General features: G+C 36.9%; 1 protein-coding gene across 2 annotated transcripts; it reads left to right on the forward strand.

Annotated features, from left to right (window-relative positions):
• The first annotated feature begins 327 nt into the window (after window positions 1-327).
• On the forward strand, window positions 328-24,382 carry LOC139462451 (ethanolamine kinase 1-like). Of its 2 annotated transcripts, XM_071244181.1 has the most exons (8): window positions 328-478; window positions 9,175-9,434; window positions 11,757-11,903; window positions 12,363-12,505; window positions 14,784-14,867; window positions 15,621-15,781; window positions 17,016-17,089; window positions 19,542-24,382. In XM_071244181.1, exons 1-8 carry the CDS (start codon window positions 353-355, stop codon window positions 19,615-19,617), a joined length of 1,071 nt encoding a protein of 356 aa, XP_071100282.1. In that variant the 5' UTR covers window positions 328-352; the 3' UTR covers window positions 19,618-24,382. The 2 variants fall into 2 exon arrangements, with proteins under 2 accessions (XP_071100282.1, XP_071100283.1); XM_071244182.1 differs by lacking the exon at window positions 14,784-14,867.
• The last annotated feature ends 640 nt before the right edge of the window (window positions 24,383-25,022 follow it).

The following is a 25,022-nucleotide window of genomic DNA, read 5'->3' on the forward strand; positions in this document are numbered from 1 at the left end:
TTGGAGTTCATAGATGAACTACATGTGTTACATGTGTTATATTGTATTTGTGGGAATTTCTGTAGGGAAGTACTATCCAAATAGAATAAAAAGGCATGCGAGAAAATGTTGTTTCAAAATTGACGCAAACAGTTTTGATAGGTCGTTTTATCAAGCCGACATTAGCCGATCGTTCGGTCCAAGCTCCTTCACAGCGCCTTACGCCTTCGTTACACTCTCGGTATAGAGAGCTCCGCGAACGGGCTATCGCTGTGAGGAGCTTGTGTTCGGTCGTACCGCGAAGCTTGCACGTTGTGCCTTTAGAACGTTCCGATTGCAGAACGACACGATCGTAGCAGACAGCTCAACCAACATGGCTTCCACTAGGCCTATTCCTCACTACGAACTTTCAGTTGACAGTACAAAGATCGAAGATGAAGCGAGAGAAATCATCAAACGTGTTAAACCTGAATGGGACATACATACTCTTAAATTTAAGGTAAGAATTATGTGTTCATAACAGTCGGTCCGAAACTTGTTCTAACGATATTTTGTGTGGGTCAAGATCGATGGGTTTCACATCAAGGAGAATGATATGTTGTATGGCGCGGACCTGAATCATATCCTTGTTCATGTCAGCTTCTGGTTTGACCAATTTTTACATGTTTTTGATAGCTGCAATAGCTCATAATAAATTATTTAAATTGGCAATTGTATCCTGCAAGTCTATGAAGATCTATGTAGGCTAGAGCCTCAAACTTCCAAAATCTAGAGTGATCCGTCCAGATTATCCATTTCAATTACCACACCTTTCGGTCTGATAAAAAGTTCCATAATACAAGCAGAATGGTAATTAATTTACCCTTGTAACCAAATACTTTGCAGTAATAGGACTGTAGATATACGTCGGCATAGCTTGATAAATATGTCAACCGGATGTAGGTCAGCCGACTCCATGCATGAGTGGAATATAACCAGTGAACTTCATTGAGTCGGAAGTTTTCGCCCTTGTTAAAAGCCTAGCAGGGAAGCATGTAAAGTTAGCCACTAGTAGAGTAGCGGCCAACCCCTAATAAGAGGCTTATTTAAGGAGTAAACACTTCCACAGTAGAACAAAGCACAACCACATTTTTCTTCACAAGATGTCACTTATGCAATAGAAAATTATGGTTGTGATATCTTTTGGTGGCTGACATGTATTTTGGTGGTAAAATGCACATTTGTATGACAAAATTAAGTAAATCAAATAAATGGCTCTAATCAAGTCAGTTTGCATATTGCAATGCTCATTTTATAAACAAAATCAGTGTGCTGACTTAGGAAACCTAAAATAGAACAAATAAACAAGTATCAAAATGGTTTAACCCTCTGCATGCCAGTGGGACATATATGTCCCTCCTCTACAACCCTCACTTTGAAGTCGAATAAAATTCAAAATACATCACCCACACAGATACACTTCACAGATTTGAATAAGGTGGGAAATTCTCTGTTCTGTGATATCATGCACTGGCATTTTAGGCCAAGCAAAAGTACTGAAAATGACCCCTGGAAATTAGGTACATCGTAAATGTCGCCATTTTTTACACATTACTAAATCACCACTCACAGCGTTATTTACTGAATGTTTTGAAATCTAAATTTCGCATATTTACTCTGAGAAATGAATTTCAAAAATAGCATATTAGTGATCACGGGTATCTGTCTTTTATGAAAACACCAATGATCATTCCAAAACGTCTCCGATAACCCTGGAATCATTTCGAAGGTTTTGGAAAATACGCAAACACGAATGCCGAAGTGAACTTTCCACCATATTAGATAGTGTTTACAAAATCACGTTTCACGTACACCGGTTATGAGACGCCTGTAACATCACATATATTTCAAACTTAGCTGCGATATATACATCATTGAATTCCTCATGGATTTTAGAATCAAATGAATAATGGTCTTCATGGTCTTTGTCACCAATACAAAGTGCCAAGATGAAATCCAGCGAAATAAGTTAGGTGTGAAAGCGAACACTTTGCTCGAAAAACTGCACTTGTTTAAAATGTAAACTAAGCAAAATTCAGACTTTACACAGCGTAGCAGTTTCTCCTATTTTGAACTATCCATTCATCTATTCGTTCAAGATATTGGCTCAACATTTTCAGAATATACATGGGAAGAGAATAGTAGGAAGAATATATAAGAATATATAATCAAAGGGTTCATTCTATTTTCAATATTGTGATCACAGGATATAAAATTGTTTACTTCATTTCTCCAGGAATTGTAAAGTATATAAATAAAACCCATGCCATGTACCCTGTTGGTTCAACCTTAAACGGTTATCCTGATAATTCTATACCAATAGAGCTTTCTTCGCATCTTTTATTGTGTAATTTTGAGACGAGATGAAGAGAAATGATAACATAATAATGAACAAATATATGTCCAATATTGAATATAATTTTGGTTGTTTTGAAATATTCTTTTGGGTATTTCATTGCGTAAATTGATGCAAACACAGGTGCGTGTCTTGTCCAATTAAGATACATGATAAACTATCTAATTGTTTATATATTCAAGACATTATTTTCTTGGTGAAAGCAGTCATTTTACGTTATGTCGAAAAAAAATTGTTTTACACATCGCGATTTTCCATACCATAAATGAAAATTAGGGGAGATATATATTAATCAAAATACTTGTGTCATCTTTCTCTGACGTTATCAAAGACATAAAACCAGCCATGACTTCAAAAAGAATGGTGTTAATTTTTTGGTATTTCATTACATTTTATGATAAGGCTAGTGCTCCATTAATAATGGTGCAACATTAGACAAATTACACTTACACAATCAGGAGAATAGTGGAATCTAAGGACTAAGTAATAGGTTTAGGGCCATCCATTTCTCTATTACTTCTTTCTTTATGAAGTACGATTTCATCATTTCTTATAGGGTTTGTTTATAACTAAATGTATACAGTTTCAATATCGATATTTGTGTTGGAATAGTTTGGCTCCTCATGAACAAAACACCACAGAAATCTGTTGTCCTTACACACAGCTAAGTGACCTGAGTTACAATAAACTAGTGCTAAGCTTAGTGGATTTATGTCCCCTTTTCTTTGTACGTGTGTCACTGCTCTGTCTCCTTTTGACGTCATAGAGAAAATTTTGTTTTCGTCTCTTACGGCATGCTATTTTTGGCATTGAATGTATGTCGTTATACATACGCATATAACTCCAGTTGATATATAGTTATGCCGTTCAGATATGAGGCAGTATTTTGTTCACTCACAGTTTCTGTAAAGCTTCTAAATAAAATAATTCTTGGCACAGCACTTTCATCAGTGTACGATAAAAAGTGGAGAAATTTACTGTTTTTCAATGCAGAATAAATTCTCGGACAACACTTAGAAGTGTCTTTTTTTAAAACTGGTTTAATATTTGCAATTAAATTTACACCATCAAATAGGAAATTTAATTTTCTCCATCTCTGCATAATTTTAAAGCCAGAGGTAGATCCAGTGCCGCGTGAGCGCAATTCTCTCACAGCCTTCACTTTTCTGATCTAAGGAAAATGTGCGTCAGAAAAAAAACCCGGCATCCAGAGGGTTAAGTCAAGTTATCAGCCAAAATGTGTCCAAAACAGGAAAAAAATCCATCAATTTTCATTTTCAAAGTATTACAAAACTAAAGATAATGTAACCTCCATATTAACAATCATGTCATGTGATATCTCAAAATCTGCCTGAATGCTTCAGGAGCTTATGAAAAATTCCACTATTACTGTATTCGACTTAATAAGCGTCCACTGTGATATTTGCTATTGGCTTGTGAACAATCCTAATTAGCACCCTTCCGATTGATCAATTTACACAAGACTTATTTATTTGTGTATAATATGCCCTCGTGTGTTTTGTGCAACCTTAATTACGGGCAATTAAATTCAGGAAAAATATATCTGTCGTGTATAATATGCACAGATTTTCTTTTGTATCATATCAGGCTGTCAGGATAAACCACAAAATTTACGATCTTCCAACTCTTTCACCCAAATTATATTCTAATAAGTGCCCCCTATTTCTAATTTTGAGAGCGCCCTGGGCGCTTATTACGTCAAATATGGTAATATCGGTATAATGTAATGTATGAAAATTTAATAAATGTGATCCCGTCCCCCATCCTGTTAAAATAAACACAAATATATAAACAGATAAAAGCATATTTAAAAAATTACAATGACTCAACTAACATTCTTGTACACCAAATTGGTTTATTTGAACACATGAATCGTTTAAGGCTCAATCCAAACTGACAAGTTCTTCAACATTTTAATATGTGCCAGCAATATTGATTAAGCTGTCTTCTTTGAATTTATAACCAGACTTCACCATAAGAATATCACATTTCACAATGTTCTAGATCCAGAGAATACCCAGTCTTGATTATCTCAGCTCAGTGCAGTTAAGCTATTGAAGCTTTGGTCCCAAGCAGTGTATTGTTAAGTGGCACAAAAATGTGATTTCAAATAATTTATATAAGATCTATCCTTATCGTTCTCTCAGCTAGTTTGTAGTCATCTAATATGATCTCTGTTCATATTAGAGGTTAGTACAATCCACCAACCCCTCTCTTTAACCCTCTAAACCGTTTAAACCGTTTAAACAGTTTTGGTACTTGGTGTATCTCGCTCTGGGATGCTTACAATATGACAACATCAACACCAAGCAAGATATTAAACATGTCTGTTCACTTTGTAAATTTCTACAATATTTGCATAACTCTTGCTTGCTCCTGCATTTATCAAAGCAAAGAGATGAAATTTTCAGGTAATCAAGTATTTAATGTCTAAATGTGTTTTGACTGACATCGCACAACGGTTGACATATCTGTTCTGATTCTTCTTGACTCTTCTTGACTCTTGATCATGTTGATATAACTATTGTTACGACAGTAGATATATGTAAATGTACCTTGTGTTGACTCGTAAGTGGTAGGGGGTAACTGATGAATGACACCAATAACTATATTCCACACTTTTGGGATATTGAACCCCTGACATGTGCTACAAGCCATTAACCTGTAGAGTTAAAATACACAAAGACTTTGTTCCTTTTAGCGACAAAAATCCAAGACATGTTTAACATGTTTAAAGCTAAGTTTGTTTAAAACTTTTTTTTAACCACAACACATTATCATGATTATTACGGTCTACAAATGTGGTAACATGTTATAGACACGACCCTTAAAATTCAGTATTGCAGCAGATAACAGCACAAAATATTTTTTGAATAGTTGTTAAACATCAACACCAGAGAACAACCAGTCTCGATTATCCGCCAATACAGATTCTATTGGACGTAACAGCAAAATAGCTGTGAAAATTATATGAATAGATCACTAAAAATCAATAAAAATGGTTAACATGACCTGCCCTACCGGTAACACCTGCCACTCACAAAATTTGCATAAACGTAAGCGTTGTATGTTTCCTTCCATGCAACGGTTGTCTCAATCTCATTTAAATCAGACCTTAGTTCTCGCTACCGCTAAACAAAGATCTGAGGACATCACAGTAGAGGTCACGTCAGAACGACCTTTCATCCGACCAATCAGAACGTCGCTTACCAGATCATGAAAGTGACAATCGAAATGTGATTTCTGATCATGCATCCTCGAAAACTTTAACATGGGGTGTTCCGAAAGATAGTTACGGGTTTAACAATTGAATCCATACAATCTAGTCCATCTAATAGCGATTCCAGAATGTTCTTTTGTTCAGGTTTCAAATTTGTCAAAATATATTTCGAAGCGTTGTCGCCAATTTGAAAATAGTACCGTAAAGCAAGAGAAAGCTGCCTTCTGATTGGTCATTCCATTGGTAGTTAAAAGTTCGCGCAAGGTCGGTCTGACGTGACCCGTAATGGGATGTCCTCAGATCTTTGTTTATCGGTATCGAGAACTACGATGTGATTTTAATGAGATTGAGGTTGTCTTTAAAGAGACCAGAGAATCAAGTTATGGACCAGACAGAAGATCCACTGACACGATAATGCATTTACTGCTTTTTGTGGAAACTAAAAACCGATATATTCATTTTGAATTATGTCTGCTGTGTACAAGTGCAGAAGTGTGTTTGGAACGCAGCATGGCTACATAGCCACAATATTGTTTTGATGCAATGAGTAAAGATATTTCTCGTTTACATCTTAGTCATATTCTTTTGTTGTTACTTTTGACTATATTTGACAGTCTAGTCATACCAAACTGTACACGGTTTGTGGTTTAAGTGACGTCCTCTTATGAAGAATCATGTATGTAATTACAAATATAATCATACAGTGCACTCCTTGGATATTGAGAGAAATAGTGTATTCATAAATATTCTGATATATGTCAGATTATGAGGTTTGAAGTTTCCACCTTTATTATCTTATTACTTTGTTGTTCTTACAGGAAAATACATATCTTCTCTGCTTCATAGAGAAAGTATTTCCTCCCAAACGTTGTGTTCCTCATAATAAAAAAGTTGACAACCATAAATTCTTTTCCTTATATACCTCTATGTGTCTTGAGATTGAGTCCACAGTATCATCTGATTGTCCATTTTGAGGGTGAGCAACTATTTTGATCTTGTGCACATTTTTTGTTTGTTCTTCGTATATTCTATAGGGCTTAACCGAGCATACCCAGACCCAGTAATGAAAGTTGTATGTGCATTTGTAGCTTTTTTAATACTATCTATGTATTAATTTAAAATTTGACCTCCAAAGTGACATTGATCTTCAAATGTACCTCCTAGGTGGTTTAAATAATCAATAATTTTAGGCAAGCCTTCAATAATATCCTACATAGAAAAGGTATTTTCAAACGGTGATATGTATGTGTTGTATAAATCTATTATTAATGAAATGAGCAATGGGAATATAAAAATTGCACATTTTGACAAAATGGAGGGTGGAGAAACATATTACCAATTTTTTTTTAAATCATGAAAGCTATGTGGAATATGAACACTGCCGTCTCCTCATAAGACATGTCGAATCATTTTGAGATATCCAATGGCTTGGTTGATAATACCAATAATTCATTACGGTTCATGTTCCAATAATTGGAAAATGATAATAGAGCAAAATGTACCATAAGCTATGATTAAAAAAATAATAATAATAGATAATTCAAGTCTGCTATTTGTGAACTATCACATAAATGATAAAAATAATGCATACACTACCTATTAAGGGGACTTTATTTTATTTTTACAAAATAAAAGTGCATTTTGACCCCAAAACAGTATCTGCCACCAAAACATTTGACCACAACCATCATTTTCTAGTCCGTTGGATACAAAAACATACGGAAAATCTAAGTTTGCTTTGTTCTACTATGGGGAATGGTATGTTGGCAGTTTGAGGGTCTGGCCACTACTCTATAGTGTTCTTATTATTGGTCATGTTGGTCATCTCGCAGATTCCAGTTGTCAGCATAATAGACAATGGGCATTCTAAACATTTACACATCCTTAGAATCTGACACAATCCACAAGGCCTACACAAATGCATCCTTGTTTATCAGTATTAATAGATGTAACCATAGGGATATGTGTGTGCTGCAGTCTGATTGGTTGAAGAAACGTTGTTGAATAGGATTGGGTCAGCAAATCTTTCAGACTTTTTACTGAGCATGGTGTATGAATAGTTTTCTTTTTCTCTTTTTCTTCTCTCTCAATCCCTTGACAAAATGAATACTACATTAAATATATATTAAGTTCAGTATTTATCAGAAAAAGTTTGATTTCTAAAGCTCTAGTTGTTTTTTCCACATTCTGCTTACCATGGAAGCCTGGGACATAATCCATTGTATCATGACATCATAACATTCCAGTGTGACATCACATTAATATCAGATTGCAACCACACACTCCCCTTCATTTTACATTTTTCTCCTAAAACTAAATACAGTGAGTCATGAATACTCTCAGATATTAATTTAAAGTCCTTGTGAGACCCAGGCATTTACGCTCAAACTTCTGTATTATCTGTTCCCTGTATCTACAACTAGCACAATGTTTACATATCAATTAAAAAGGAAGTAGTATTGCTTGACATATGTTGAGAAAAAAAACACTCCTCAGCACTCCTTTAAAATATATCCTTGAATCTGTCTTGAATAATTTGACATGTCATTTTGTAGAACAGTTGTATCCTCACATATCTCAAAAGGACACTTGAAATATCTTTAGGTAGCATTTTAGAAGCTGTACAAAGAAGGTTGAGTTTACATTAGGGGTGTACAATATACAACAACCAAGATAACTGGCATGGGACTCAGGCATTCATCATGTTCATCATGGATCGGGTGCACGGGTGGCCCAGTCGTCTAAGGCGCTGCGATTCGCTGTGCAGAGTTGCGCCCCTTGGGCACGCCAGAAACCTATGATTGTGGGTTCGAATCCTGGTTCTCCCGATTATGTTTCTAGGTTTGTCAGCACCATACCTGTGCTCGTGGGTTTCACCAAAGTGGTAAACGTCTGAGACCAGCATCATGAGCATCACTTCATGCTTTCCTCCCACATTAAGCTGACACGCCGCGATATAACTGGAATACTGTTAAAAGCGGTGTTAAACCCAACTCACTCACTCACTCACTCACTCATCATGGATCACACTTTCACAATCACTGACACATATATTAAAAAGTATATAAAAAGACACTGCAGGTTTTACTGTGTTTGGAGCCCTCTGGCTGAAAGTTTATTATTAATTTAAAAATATAACATATGAGGGTGGCTAAAAAAAATTGATCCTAACTACATAGGATGTAAAGTACACCCTTAACAGTTTGCATGTAAGACATGTATTAAGTACAATACATTGTGTGCTTACAGGCTGCATTTGAGCCACACAACCAGGCAGCATATTTAAGCAAGCATCGTATTCTATATATTCTTTGTTGATGAAAATGGACCAAACTGGCTAACATGCTGTCATCAAGTATCTCCAACTGAGCAATATAACTCCAACAGCCATTCATGTGGACACGCAGCTTATCTTTAGTCAGTAGTCCAGAGCCAAAGTCTATAAATAAATTAAATATTTGTTCAGTCCAGCAGGCTCAGCTAATGTTATTTGTAAAACAACACTACATCTTCTGAAAATGATGCTAAAACCATGTTCATGCTTATTGTGTATCTGCAGCACTTCACGGAGGGAATAACCAATGCTCTAGTCGGAGGCTACCAGCCTGACAACAGAGACGACATGGTTCTTGTACGGATCTATGGGGAGAAGACAGACCTGATCATTGACAGACAGGCAGAGAAGGACACCTTCATCCTTTTGAGTGGGGCAGGTTGTGCTCCGCCCCTCTACTGCACCTTCACCAACGGCATGGCCTACGGCTTCGTGAAAGGGGTGCCTCTCGATGAGAAGATGGTGAAGGATGCCAATATAAGGACGTAAGTCGCCATTTTGAAGACAAACACTGAAGAAATACAAGTAAACATTGATAAAGACTAGTGAATTGTGCTCAGACTTACTAGTTGCATATTTTGTTTATCTTTATTCAGAAAAAAAGAACAGAAATTTTTGGAACCTTTTCACTATAAACATCATAAAGACGATAAACATGTAAAAAAAGGTGTGCAAAATTTATGTTTTTAAGTTTTCTGTTGGAACTGTCATTAATGTGTAGCACTGCACCTTTTGGTTATTGAAGTCAATCTAACTTGTGTAATGTAAGTAGACAGTATTCTGTAATTCATTTTCATATTCAGTGAATTTTTCAACTGCTGTCATACAGACTGACAACAGCTACACATATCGATCCAGGCAACATTTTCACCTGTCCTGATTTGATAAAACTGATTGTTGAATAAAAGAAACTACACCTTTAGTCATGATTCTTAATTTTGCTTAGCATATCTTTTCAATCAAAGAAAGAAGGGGGCACCGTCTGCTTGGATATCCCCACCATTTTGCATGCATATGTGATATCCTCAGTCTCTCTAACCAGATGATCAGATTAGCCAATGAAAACAAGTCTTTGTATTCAGTGCAGAATGACAGTCATCAATAGATACCTGAAATACCCTAAACATTTTGTACAACAAAAATCTTTAAATTTGTGTTTATGTTAATAACAAATGTTATATTTGGGATAATACTTTCTTAGTAAAGTACAAATTCAGTACTTTTTGGGGTTGAATCCCAGCACACAAAGTAAGTGATCTAACCACCTCAGCCACCGAGCCTTCCACTAAATGGAAGTCTGACAGCTGGTAATCTAGATCACATACTTTGTGTACCCCTCTGATAAGTTTAAATTGGCATGGTTTCCCATGGCTGAAAGCGATGAATATTCGGCCTTGGGAATGTTTATTCTAATTGAAGGTTGCTTTGGTTCTTGAGCCGATTACATGCCAGCTTTAAAAAATGATGCACCTTCATTTCTTTACCATCTCGATCCTGTTTTGTTTAAAGAAAACATGCCGAACACAAATATTTCCTCATTGGTTCTCCTTTCACATGTTTTGGTTGTAGATGCCATGGCATTGAGATAAGACATTGTGTATTGATAGTCATCTACTTGTGGACAACCTGATGTGTCATGGGGATTGCATGGTCGCAATGGCTGATGTGTATTGATAGTGATCTACAGACAGAGGAGACTATTTGATGTGTGACATTGGGATTACAAGGGCACAACATGTTTCCAAGGCGGGGAGTTGACTGACTATGGAAGTCTTGTTTCCACCCTTGATGAACTAGGCTGGAATTATGGAGTTCTGTTTGGGTGGTCTAACAAGTCTGTGCATAGTCCAATCAAAATCATGTAACGAAATCAACACTGCCATGCAGATTTCAGTCAATTATAATTTATAGGATTCGCAAGACGTGTACTGCCAACAGATATTTTCCAAATCTTTTCGTGTTTTTAATTTTGGGGTTCACTTGAATTGATGCACTTTGCGAAGTAAGACCTGTTTTATTACATATATTTACACTTTGTTACAATATTATTGATCAGATAGTCTTGACTGGGTGCTGTCATTTTGTTTGAAGCAAATGCCAGTGATATGAGAGGTAGAATCTGATTGGCCAATAGGAGGGTCATCGAAGGAACAGAATGATTACCCGTAATCACCACTGGTGGTGCTACGATCAGGCTCAGAAATTCCAGCCTTGTTCGGCAAGGGTGGAAACTGGACTTTTACAGTCAGTTAACTCCCTTGCCGTGGAAAGATGGAGCACAATGGCTGTTGTGTATTGATTGTGATCTACTGAGAGAGTTGACTGCGTGACATTGGGATTACATGGCCACAGTGGCAGATGAGTATTGTAGTGTCCTACTTAGAGAATGGACTACCTGGCTGATGTGTGACATAATGGTGAGATAAATGCAGCTGACACCATTATCCAGCTGGTCGAGACTTTATTTCTGTCCATGGTTGTGGTTGCTGGGAACTAGGATAATGAATCTGTTAATGGTTGTAAACACAAGGCAAACCAGTGACTGATAGCACAACTGTCGGAAGTACTGTTGGGAGACAGTAATACACAATGAGACAGGTCACACATTGTACCCCAATCCTCATAACTCTGCTCGTATGAGTTAGGAAGTACTGAGAGTTCATGATGAATCCTTGGTTTCTCTGTCATTTGAACCAATTTTGTATCTGTCATCCTTTAATAATCACTATATTCTTCTTCTTCTTCCTCTTTTTATTGTTATTATTATTATACACTTACAAATCAATCACTATTTTCTTTTGTTTCAGCCTGATAGCCAAGGAAATGGCCAAACTGCATTCCCTTAAAAAATCAGGAGAAGAGAACTCTAATCCTGTACCCTATGTCTTCACAAAGTTACAGAACTTTATCAACTTAGCTCCTGATAACTTCCCCGAACCAGAGCGACAGAAGATGTAAGGATTTTTAGTTTATCATTTATTTAAACATTATATTTCTTAATGTTTCACTATCTTGTGTTAAATGAACCCCTCCTTTTCCAAATTGCTGCGCTTTTTAGAACTTGTCATTATTATATGGGTAGGTGGGCTGTGGGAATTGTCTTGTGGTTGTATCATATTTTGCTGACCCACAGTTTTGTGTAACATCTCTTCATTTTGAAAAAAACTCCAGAACTGACATTTTTTCATGCCCCCTCAGGACACGCAGGCACGCATGCACTCACGCACCACTATAATAAATAACCAGTCCCTAATTAATGTTCAAATGTATATTATTTTTATTTGAAAACTGTCATTTTTTCATGCCCCCTGAGACCCCTCTGGATTTGTGTATACATATCATGATGTGTCCCATGAATGGTTCCCTTGAAGCTGGAGTTATTTCATCTTGTGATTCATCCTGTTAAAATATAGTTTCGAGAGTGAGTTGAAGTCCAAGGCAGCAATTCAGGAAGAGTTCAACATGTTGAAGGGTCGACTGGAGGCTCTCACCTGCGACGTTGTCTTCTCCCACAATGACTTGCTACTGCAGAACATCGTGTATGACAGTCAGTCGAGTGAGTAACAAGTGTCTCATACAGCTTATATCGACTACTCTAACATGGAGATATGTTACTGGCATCCCTAACCCTAAACCTGTTCTACACACGAGCTAACAGTGTTAATTATTTAACAGGAAAGTGAAGGGGTCCTTGTCCTGACCCTAATGTTAAGGGGTAAGTAAACTCAACCGTAGCAACTTTGCAGAATTTAATTATTAACAAAGGGCATACTTAATCACAAATTCTTGGCCAAAGTTAAGTTTGAATAAATGGAAGTAGAGTAAAACAGACGATAAAAAATGACAGGCATAATCATCCCTCAAATGAATCAAATCTGCCGCTGGGAAATTCCCCTCGCTGATGGTTAAAAGGGGTTCCAGGTGATTGACTCACTGCACAGTTTCAATGATCGGCTTGACGCCAAATCTGCCTGCTTCAAGAATAAGCAGCATTAGAAATTGGCACTCGTCCTTGGCAAACTGCCCAATAGTTAAGGTATCATAAGGAGGAGTAGAAATTTGCCATTTTTAGCTATGTGCATGCACGTGTGTGTGTGTGTGTGTGTGTGTGTGTGTGTGGCTGCTTGTACTAGTCCGGACTGATGCCGATTTATAGTGCTAGCTCACTGAGATACCATGCCGCAGTTTAACATGAATACCCCACTCAGACACAGTATACTGACTCCGAGCCGACCAGTCCTTGTTTTAGCCCCTTAATGTCGCGCGCCAGACAGGGTAACAACAAGTACCATCTTTTAACGTCTTTTGGTATGACACGGCCGGGGATCGAACCCCGGACTTTCCGCTCTCCGGACGGACGCTCTACCACAAGACCACGGAGGCGGCATTATCATTATAAGGACTAATGGACTAAACATGTTAGTTTCTACCACTGATAAGTCATTTTGTATTGCAGCAAATGGATTTTCTGCCAATGCTGCATTGCCTTTGGCTAATAACACACTGTCTCTATTATGTTTATGTTAGTTTTGCACAAACATCTGTATGTATAACACAATGTTTTGGAATGATGGCGGCGCAGTATCATACCAGTACTTGTCAATGTTACGAACAGGCAGTACAGTACTTATTGATTTGAGAAAGTATGTCTGGTACTCATTAGTTCTGATAATGGCCAGCTCTGTACTCATATGGTTGAAAAATTATCTTGAGCACTAGGCATTCTTTGTGTGGAATAGGACCGAGGGCAGTACTCTGTTTATTGTACCCAAACAGAATGTTGGTCATACAAACCTAGTTACAGATTGTTAATTGTTATTTAGTTATTCACAATGGCAAATGGCAAAGTCGAAGGTCATTTGACACATTCTACAATGTATGCAATGTTGTCATTATTGTAATATTAACAGAAATAGCAGAAACAGTGTATGTGTATTCATGGTATAGTGGCTAAGAATCACAAGGTAGATAAACACGCAAACAAGACTTGTACATCATGTACATATCAGTCGGTGGAAACATTTGTCGCACACTGCTGCACTGGTTGCTTTAGGCCAAGTCCCCAAATAGGTTTTATCATAAGCTGATTATGGAGCGTGTGATTCTTTCTGCTTTAAGACATGGAATGTTCAGATCCCAGATTATAATTTTTGGTTTGTGGTAATCATGTATGTGATTGTGGGTTTCACTGAAGTGGTAGACTCTTACAACAGTCTGACACTTTGGGATTTTCTCCCACATTAAGCTGACATGCAACTCTCCCACATTGTTCAAAGCCACGTTTATGTGATTCACCAATACAAATGATGCTTGCACATTGTTCAATCCCTAGAACCCAAGGCATTTATAAACAGGAAAACAAGGCAGAGTTTTGGATGGCTTGACTCACACATGATATATGGCACAATGTTCCATGTAGTAACTGTAAATTGTAGATTAAAGATTGTAAATTAAAGACTTCTCTCTTGTGAACAATAGTGGGTTGTTGATTTTTGAAATTTGAATTGGTATTTATCCTTCACCTAAACAAAGTTATGTGGGGGATAAAGAAATTGGTTCCATCCACATGTCCATCAGCCATATTGTGTTTCCTGAAAATAACTCATAAACCGTTCAATATTTCTTCATGAAACTTTGCATACATCAAGCATACATTAAACTGTTGCCTTTTACTGTTCAGGATTTGTTCAAACTTTTTGTGTTTCCATGGTGTAGCATGATAAGTTGGAGCCATTGTGAGATTAGATGAGGATTAGCATGTTTAGTTTTGTTATTAGTGATTAAAATAACAATCCTTCATCATATGTCCAATCATTTCCATTTTCTTGTTTCAGATACTGTTGGTTTTATAGACTATGAGTATGGCTTTTACAACCTCCAAGCATTTGACATTGGTAATCATTTTAATGAATATGCTGGTGAGTGTGTTACCAAAGTAGACTTACTGTTATATTCTAAAAGGTGTACCATTTGAGAAACATGGACCACAAATGTTTAAAGACTTGGCAACAGGCATTCTTCTTTAATACAAATCTAAAACAAGCTAAAACTTCTGGTGGGAGGTGAAAGCCAGAACTAGGCCATTATATTCTTGTTTTGTGGGTGAACCTTGCTCTGAAATGTGATGAAAAGAAAGGTTGAACTGTCTTCAATTATCTTCAATTATCAAGTGTATCCTCATTTGATTATATCTCTATTCTATTCTGGTAAATACCCAGGATACATTTGCCATCTGAAAAAAATTGCACTCATTTGCGAGAGGAATTGTGGTGAAAGATACAGATGAAGAGATAGAGAATGTGATGTCACCACGGTCACTTCCTAGACAAGTAACAAGACTACTTGACATAATGTATGGAGATATGGTACACCAGATTATAGAGGACTTGAGTTATATGCTTCTTAAAAGTCACACTCTGATGAATGAAAGGTTAATACTTTGGTCTTTGAGTATATTGGGAGCTGTTAATATGCATGAAAATTCACCAAATGTTCAACATGTGTTTCAGGCCTAGTTTCTAGATACATTGTTTGTGTGTTTCACAGTATTTATGTATCTCAGTGTTTGAAAAATGTTGAAGTCTTGTCACTGTTTTTACCCATATGAAACTGTTCATCATGTTTATTACATGTATTAGCCAAAAGCTACAAAATTGTTCTTTTATTTTCAGGTGTAGATGAAGTAGATTACAGTCGTTTTCCCAACCGTGACTATCAGTTGATATGGATACGTGTTTACCTGGAGGAGTATTATTCCTTGATTGGGAGACAGTCAAGAGTCAGTGATACTGATGTGGAGAGGCTTTATGTACAGGTCAACCAGTGTGCCTTAGTGAGTAGTCTCCCTTTGCGGGGACTTTGAAGCTCATATATTGTATATCACATGCTTCATTCCCTTGGGTTTTCACAGTATAAAAGTAAGATGTATCAGTTACCCTTCAGTCTTGCTTCAGCCATCAGAGGCTGCAGAGCTACAGGAATTCTGTTTGGCAATTATTTCAATATCTACATCATGCTCAGCTTCCATTTTTGGTCACATATGGATTATTGAACTGCAATTCCGAATATATGTTTCTCTTGCACACTTTGAGTTTGATTTATCTAAAGACATGTTGAGACATAAAGCAAGAGAATCTACCTCCTAACAGCACTCAAATTACTGTACAGTAGGTATGGGTTGTCTTATGACCCCCTGCATCACAAGGGGGCATGGGTGTCCCAGTCTCAGACGCCGGGATTCGCTGTGCAGAGTTGCCTCTCTTGGGCACGCCAGAAACCTATGATTCTGGGTTCGAATCCTGGTTCGCCCAATTATGTTTCTAGGTTTGTCAGCACCATACCCATGCTCTTTGGTTTCACCGAAGTGGTAAACGTCAAAGACCTGCATCACTTCGGGCTTTCCTCCCACATTAAGCTAACATGCTGGAATATAACTGGAATAATTTAGCGATAAACTGTTTTTACCTTAATATTTCCTGGAGGGACAAGGATATTGGAGGAATAATTTCGTTAATTCTCACAGAGCATTATTATCATGGTTTTGGGGGGGGCTTCATGCTGATTAGTTAGTTAACATTGGTTTAATTGCTTTGCAAAGCGGCCCATTGCCATGATGTCAATATCCTGTCATATGAGTGTTGAATAATGAGAGATGATCACATCCATTGTTCATGACATCACAGACTGTTTTGTGTGATATTTTTTCATCAATGATGCCTCCATCAGGAAACCACAATTTTTCAAAACTTTCTGACAAAAAGAAGATTTTGGGTAATAATTTTGAGGACAGATAATTCATTGGTCCAAACATTGGATTACAAATTATCTGTCCTCAAAATTGAAAGTCAAAATACAGAAACTACAAAGTTGAATCTCAAGGTAGCCCAGGCACTTGTTAACTGGTTAGTACATTGTAGTATGTCCAAGATACCAGTCACATGATTGAATTAAAGTATCAGTCAAACCTGTCAATGGCTTGGAAGTATACACAGCTGATACAGGAAAGTAATGTTTGATACTTGTTAGTTGGTGAATCAGTCACTAATGTTCTTGTTCTTCTGTTGTAGGGTTCTCACTTCTTCTGGGGAGTCTGGGCGCTTATACAAGCCAAATACTCAAAGATCGACTTTGACTTCCTAGCGTAAGTATGTTTTTTGCCACTAGTAAGGAAATGTTTGTTGTCCGTTTGACTGATGCTCCTGTTTTCAGTCTCTGATTTGCATGGTCTGCAGACTGAATTATTCAGGATGTTGTGATATAACTGCCTGCGGGTGTAAATGTTAACACTCACTCGCACACAGTTGCTCACTTCAACACTTGGGAGCTATGTTTTGGTTTCACTCACTCACTCGTCGCCTCCTTAGCTTTTTTATGTCTTGCTACAGATATATATTCTGCCAAGCACCAACTTGTGGAATGTTCTCAGATAGCATTGTGCATAACAAATAAGAATACAATCTGTTGGACCACTGTAATTGTTAATGCTAGTAACCAAATTTACATTTAATCACTCACACATTAACAATGTTTTATCATTTCCTTTGTGTACTGTTACTATGGTTACCTGTTATCTGCAATGAATGACCGCCTCTGATCTAGTAGATCGAGCATCTGAGCAGAAGGTTGGTGGTTACTTCCCTTGGCTTTATTGTCATGGAGCTGTGCTCCTGGGACTAGAAAAAGGGGTAAGGAATATTACTCCCAAGCCAATAAGCTTAGCTCAATAACACCAGTGTAAGTCAGTGCAAGATTGAAAACTGCCCCGTAATTACTTTCTAGCAAAGTTTTCACCTGCCCACCCAGTAAAATGGAGACCTGTAAATGGTCTAGCTAATATGGGGGTGGCTACACTAGATATTGCCAAGGGTTTTAAACCATATGCGCATATGGCAGAGAAAGCAACCTACCCTTGCTAGTCTGGAGAATGATAAAGCCGGGGGCACATGGGGCAGCTTCCTAAACTAAAATAATAAACATGTACAACGTGATATGTACAGGTGGCAAAAATTGACCATAAGTACTTTAGAAATATACACATAGAACTAGATAATCTCGCTACTGCGTGAAGATCAAAGTTACTAGACTTTCAATACAGGAATAAGCTTTTATACATATATGAAATAACATACATCAAATCAATACATGATAAAAGTATGTGATTAAAATAATAGAGAGTAAAACTTAAGGGAAAAACATTCTCTAACAATAAGCTAATGAGCGTAAAGACACCATACTATGCCAACCGCCAGACAGTTACGAGTGGGGGAAGCGCTACAGTCACAATACCGTGACTAGCTTGGTTTTTCGATACAGTGACATTCATCATTCCAAAAGACATTAAAGATGGTACTTAATGTTACCTTGCCTGGTGCATGGCAATAATATGGTCTTACCAACGTTAGACCAGGAATGTTCAGCTTGGAGAGTATCTGTGTCTGAGTAGGGTCTCCATGTAATACTTCGGCATCATGGTATATCAGTGGTCTGGCACTATAAAATCGGCATTAGTCCAGACTATAACAAGCAGTCACACACACATATGCTGAGATATCTCTATGAAAGTGAAATTGTAACGTCCTGGGTAGCCTAGTTTGGATTATTTATGAGTTGGGCCAGAGCAGAAGTGTGTTGATATAAGTATTAGCGACCTCAAAGAAGTTACAGCCACACAAGTTCGCAAGCTGAAATTACGCATTGAACACACAAATGTATTTATAAACAACAAAGATTTGATAACTTTACAACATTTTAATAGATCTAGCACTAATAAACCGCCCGGAGAGCGGAAGGTCTGGGGATCAATCCCTGGCCGTATCATGCCAAAAGACGTTAAAAGATGGTACTTGTTGTTACCCTGACTGGTGCTTGGCATTAAGGGGCTAAAACAAGGACTGGTCTGCTTGGAGTCTGTATACTGTGTCTGAGTGGGGTATTCATGTTAAACTATAAATCTGCATCAGTCAGGACTAGTACAAGCAGCCACACACAGACACAAACACACACACATGTGCATGCATGTCGCTATAAATGTGCAATAATCTTAGATGCGACAATAACCCTATTTATCATCCAAAACTGGCTCCCACAGGAGATATGGCTTGGGTGAGATCTAGCGATATCTACAGCACAGTGTAGATATCGCTGCAATGAAATTGCATCACAATGCTTTGCGGACCATTGTGATGTTATTAGTTACCATGACATCACAATTTAAATGACATCACTAATGGCTCTGCTACTGAAGCTATAAGTAATACTTTTACACTTAGACACTGCTTATTACTGTCTACAAACTGATAAAGTTGGAAGAATGATGTTGGATGATAAATATAATCTCACCCTGGTGTCATTTGATATCAAATGACACTCGGGGGAGATTCTCTATTTCACCTCACCTCCTGACAAAATGATCTCATGGTTAAAAGAAGCAGGTTGATTTGTTTAAAAAAACTTGGCAGAACAAATGTGAAAACCATGAAGTTCAGTATTGCAGTGATTTCTTTCAGGAATAATGCTCTGACACTGCTGTGGCTATTACCATGATGACTATTAAGTTGCTGACAGTTAACCTTGATATTTTATTTGTCTTTCAGATATTCAGTTACAAGGTTTAAGGAATATTTTCGAAGAAGAGATGGGTTCTTGTCTCTGAAGGAGCCTCAGATTTAAAATCATCAACCACATTGAAACTCACTACAGTCAAATATTCATAGGTGTCTACAATATTGCAATACTCAGTTATTAAGTGTTAAATAGGGTGCACTACACAGAGTATGTATTTGGGCTAGCTATAGATACAGAGCATAGATAATCATTAACTAAATATCAATCAATTATCGGAGAAGTAACTTTGAGTAAATACGCCAAAAAAACTCTGAAAGAAATCAACATATTTCACTCCACTGGTGAGTGGTGGCACATTATTAAGGGATTACTTTGTGGACATATGAGATGAAACGTAATCTAATATTTAGATAAGGTGGTCAAAGTTCACACAGACCTCACAACCTCCTATCCAGGTGTCCTAAAATCTTCATACAGAGAGGAATATTATCAGAGTAAAATATCTGGTTTTAACGAGATTGGTATTCTACATTCTTGTTATGCCTACTTTTAACTAAATTCATATTTTTAGAAACAGGTTTGGCAAGATCTTATGCTTGACTTGTAACAGTGTGTAAGATTACTATAAATATTGTACATCTTGTCACTTTGTCATGTGAAAAGAATCAATGGGAAATTACAAAAACAATATGCTCCATATTCTGCTTTGATCACTTGACTGTAGAATGTTATATTGATGCTGCAAAATTGATGTGATAATGTTTTACTTATTGTTACCATGGTTACAATGATTCTCACTCAGGATAGATTTTATGAGGGTTATATTACCCATAATAACATTGTTACTGAGGTCAAAGTGTTTTTGGCTTACCAGGACTTAGGTCCAGAGTCAGATTATGGCATGTTGTATGTTTTCCATCTGTCCATTTGCTCTGAAAATGGTTGAATTGATAAAACTGAAACATATCTGGCCATTATCAAGAGCCATTCAAAAGTTTGATGTTCGGCAATTTGAAGTAGGGGGTCCACTTAACTACAGTAAACTACGGTTATAACGAACTCAAAGGGACCACTGATTTAAGTTTGCTATAACCGTAGTTCGTTATAAGCATATATACAACAAATGGACGGGACTAAAAAATAAGTTTGTTATATCGGTCAGTTCGTTATAAGCGTGTTCGTTATAACTGTAGTTAACTGTATATCAATTTTTCTTTGTTTCCAGTAAATTTACAGCTATTTAATCAATTGTAGCTTGACAATTCAAATTTGCTAATGGCATTGAAATTAAAGAATATTTTTCACTAATTTGATGTGTTTAAAGAAACAAATATCAGAATTGGGAACAACTGTTCAGAATCTTCTCCTGAGCTCAAGCTCATATCTCCCTCATTGTGCCCAGTGAGCAGCAGTGTCGTGGCACTAATTTTACTAAACACAGAAAAAAATTCCAAAGTTTATTTGTATTTTATCTCATTTTTACGTCATTTTGACCTGACAGTGGCGATTTAGTTACTGCAGGTATCTCATTGTGATCCAATTTACTAGTCATAATATGGGTACATTGTGTGCATGGTGTGAAGCCCATTTTCGGTGTCCCCCGCTGTGATATTGCTGGAATATTGCTAAAAGCAGCGTAAAACCAAACTCACTCACTAGTCAAAATATGTGTAGGATGTGGCGGTAAATAAATACTTGGTATCTGCCTCAATAATAGAGGAGAAAGTGTACAGACTGGCTCCAATGTTTTTTACTTGATCAAGGAGAAACTGTACAAACTGGATCCAATGTTTTTTACTTGCTCTAACAAGGAGAAACTGTACAGACTGGCTCCAATGTTTTTTACTTGCTCTGACAAGGAGAAACTGTACAGACTGGCTCCAATGTTTTTTTACTTGATCAAGGAAAAAGTGTACAGACTGGCTCCAATGTTTTTTTACTTGATCAAGGAGAAAGTGTACAGACTGGCTCCAATGTTTTTTTACTTGATCAAGGAGAAACTGTACAGACTGGCTCCAATGTTTTTTTACTTGATCAAGGAGAAAGTGTACAGACTGGCTCCACTGTTTTTGTACTTGATAGGAGAAAGTGTATACCACCTGAAGCCATGATCCGTGACTGATTGTGAAAAGAAAAGGTACACAGTTTATTGTTCCAATATCAACAGAACAAAGACGTGCAATGTACAAATCACAGAGTTTTTGTTGTCAAAATATGCAATTCATCTAGGTCAACCCTTTTGTCTCTAAACATTCCTTTTATTTTATGATGCAACAATATCTTACGCCAGATAAAGGACTAAGCATAAACTCTGAAACATTGTGTTCCTCAATATAAAGAAGAAGTTGACATCCATAAATTCTCTTCCTTATATGTATCACTTCTAAATGCAATTAAAACACTGAATATCTGACCAGTTTTACAGACCATCTCTTCTATTGATTATGTTGATGTCATTATGCCTACATTTGCTCAACAGGACAACACAGCAATCACAACTCGAAGATACTTCTAATGTAATTATTTGTTTGATATTTGATCCAGCTTAGATCTCTAAAGTTGAGATAGCTGAGGAATTGTTAAATTTATGTGAAGGGAACTTGAACTGTATTTATGGGACTTTGAAGAGAGTTTTGAGTGAGCTTCTGTGAAGTGGATGTGTCTCTTTGAGTTCTTTACCTTGTCCTTGGTCTTATTTTAAAGAATTGTATGTACTGATTAGTACATTTGCATAACTGATACACTATAAACATGATTACAGCTGATAATATATATATGTTATTTTACTATGAGTTTCTATTACTCATTTGAATCCTGACCAATGCTGATGTGACAGATTTCTTGCAAAAACTGTTGGTTTTGACCCAATAACAAAAACAGATGGCTCCTGCACTAATGTATTAGTACTGTAATCTACTGTAGAGAAACACTTTTTAATATTGTTTTGCGGTTACCTAAACAATGGTTCTATGAACATGATTGATGATACATGAATATGGAAAAGTGAAATTGACTTTTTATCAGGTTTATAGTACGTCAATATTTCATCAACTGATCAGGTCGCATATGTAGGGGTGAAACATTTTATTTATTTTTAAGGTTTTCACTTAAAAGTGTTGATGGCAGAGAGTTGAAACTTTGTAGTAATCTCCATCATGCTTCGGACCATCTCCGTGTTCTAGTGGTAGAGCGTCCACCTGGAGAGCGGAAGGTCCGGGGCATACCAAAAGATGTTCAAAGATGGTACTTGTTGTTAACCTGCTTGGCACTAGGCATAAAGGGGCTAACACAAGGACTGGTCAGCTCGGAATCGGTATGCTGCGTCTGAGTAGGGTATTCATGTTGAACTGCGGCATGGTGTCTCAGTTGGCTAGCACTATAGAATCGGCATTAGTTCAGACTAGTACACAAGCACAAGCAACTGCGCGGACACACAAACGAACACATGCACACACCGACGCATGCATGCATGTCGCTATAAAAGTGCCATAATCTTGGACACAGCATTATCCCCAATTCACCTCCCCTTACCCATCAAGCTTAGAGCTGAACCTTTTGGGTTATCATTTAAAGGTCAAGGTCACAGTGAAGGTCTTTTTTAAGAAGCAATATGATACCTTTAGAATGTTTTTGATGTTTCTCATGTCTTAGTTGTTACTGATATAGTACATTTATGATTTCATAGCAGTCATAACAAAAGTACTCTATTACCAATTACAGGGTTAGAAATTATTTTGTTTTTACGTGTAAAAGTGACTTGCACTTAAGTTGCAAGTGGTCATAGATTTGCGATATGTATTTGACCATGATATCCTAGCCATATTAACCTATAGTGTGTAGTTGATCTGTAGGAAACTAGAATGTTGCAGATATAGATTGGCTTTTTGAATGAGGGGAGAATATGTTTACTACTTGGTTAGTTATATGCTCTGTATAACTTTCAGTAATTAGAACTTTGACAGCTGTTGTAATATGAAGAGCATATTTATGCAAGGGACCTGTTCTTTATAGTGGTGGTGGTGCAACAATGTTTCAGCCATGACTGGACAAGATAGTATGGTCCTACTGATTTGTTTTGAGTGGCAGATGTAGTCAGAATTTTATATAGAGGATATTTCATGTGTCGAGTGAAATATCATGTTTTTCTCACCAAGTGATGGGGCGTGAAAGGAGATATTTTCACGAGTGGCGTCACGAGATGAGAGTAACATGATATTTCCCTTGACATATGGAATATCCTATTTATTATATACTTTTTGTGTAGCTGTCTACCGGAAAATTGTATTGTTTCATTACAAATATAAAACCTTGAAGTGTAAATTCTCCCTACCTATCACACAGGGACATTTCTCTTGACCTGCTCAATATTTGGCCCCAAACCCCAAAAAACTGTCACTTTAAGTTCCAAAATTGGAAATAAAATTTCCCAAGTCATGTTATTTTAGTTATGACTAATGTTATTTGTATTTTACTGATAACAAGTCCAATAAAGAGAAAGTGGCATGTATGTCTGAATTTAGGAAAAAACAAACTTTTTTTTAAAAATCCCAATTTGTAACATGTTTAAAAAATAATGTTTTTTGTCCATGGGCACTTTGTTTGGAATCCAAGATAAATCCCTGGTAACACCAAGTTCATGTACCAGTCTCAGTGAGTGGTTTTAATGGGCTTACTTTCCTTCTCACTGTATCTGTAATTTTCTTTCCTCAGACAATAACATATCTCTGATTTCATTTTGATATGATAAGTATTATCAGCAAAAGAACATTGCACTTTGCATCTGAGAAAAGTTTCAAACGGCAGTGTTCCAACTTTCATGTCTGATATGCATGTACCACATTTATTTTTACTAATAATGTATACATATATACTACAATGTATATTTAGATTTTTCTTGAATAAAGTATTTCTATCAATTAATAGTAGTGTTGTGTTTATGTTGTTTTGTGTTGAAGACTTTGTGAAATGATTAATAACAGCATGTTAATACATTCGAAATACAGGCTGTGTTAAATGGTTTATGAATTTTTTTAGTGAACACAGAGTTTGTTTCATGTTTCAAACACAAGGCTAGTTGTAAACCTTTAGTTAGGTTTGCAAATTTGTTTTGTTTGTTTTTTGTTTAATGCCACACCCAGCAATATTTTTGGCTATATGACAGTGGTCTGTAAATAATCAAGCCTGGACCAGACAGTCTAGTGATTGACATCATTAGTATCGATGCTTGCAATTGACATGCATTCAACCAAGTCGCAAAAACTGACCACCCGATCCTTTTAGACAACTCATAGACTGCTATGAACATATGGGGAAGGCTACCGGTGAGGGACCACTGGTCAGTTTTGAGTTAAGAGTGGATTCATAATCTACAATGTCACCCCTCCAAAATGAACTGAATAGAATTAAAAATGACGATGTAGAATCTAGTGCCTTGTCAAAGAATTGTGAGAAATCTCAACTAGAATTTGAGAAATCTGTTTAATTGAGAAAACGTGTGCTTTTTACCATGA

Source organism: Haliotis cracherodii, unplaced genomic scaffold, assembly GCF_022045235.1.
Source record: "Haliotis cracherodii isolate W230 unplaced genomic scaffold, xgHalCrac1.p SCAF_15, whole genome shotgun sequence".
NCBI classification, from domain to species: domain Eukaryota; kingdom Metazoa; phylum Mollusca; class Gastropoda; order Lepetellida; family Haliotidae; genus Haliotis; species Haliotis cracherodii.

What these genes read in the sequence shown, in the direction of transcription:
- LOC139462451 (XM_071244181.1), top strand. Translation starts at nt 353, where the DNA reads ATGGCTTCCACTAGGCCTATTCCTCACTACGAACTTTCAGTTGACAGT. An exon ending in TCATTTTAATGAATATGCTG is followed by an intron (nt 14,868 to 15,620) that starts GTGAGTGTGTTA and finishes TTTTATTTTCAG; the next exon opens with GTGTAGATGAAGTAGATTAC. An exon ending in AGGTCAACCAGTGTGCCTTA is followed by an intron (nt 15,782 to 17,015) that starts GTGAGTAGTCTC and finishes CTTCTGTTGTAG; the next exon opens with GGTTCTCACTTCTTCTGGGG.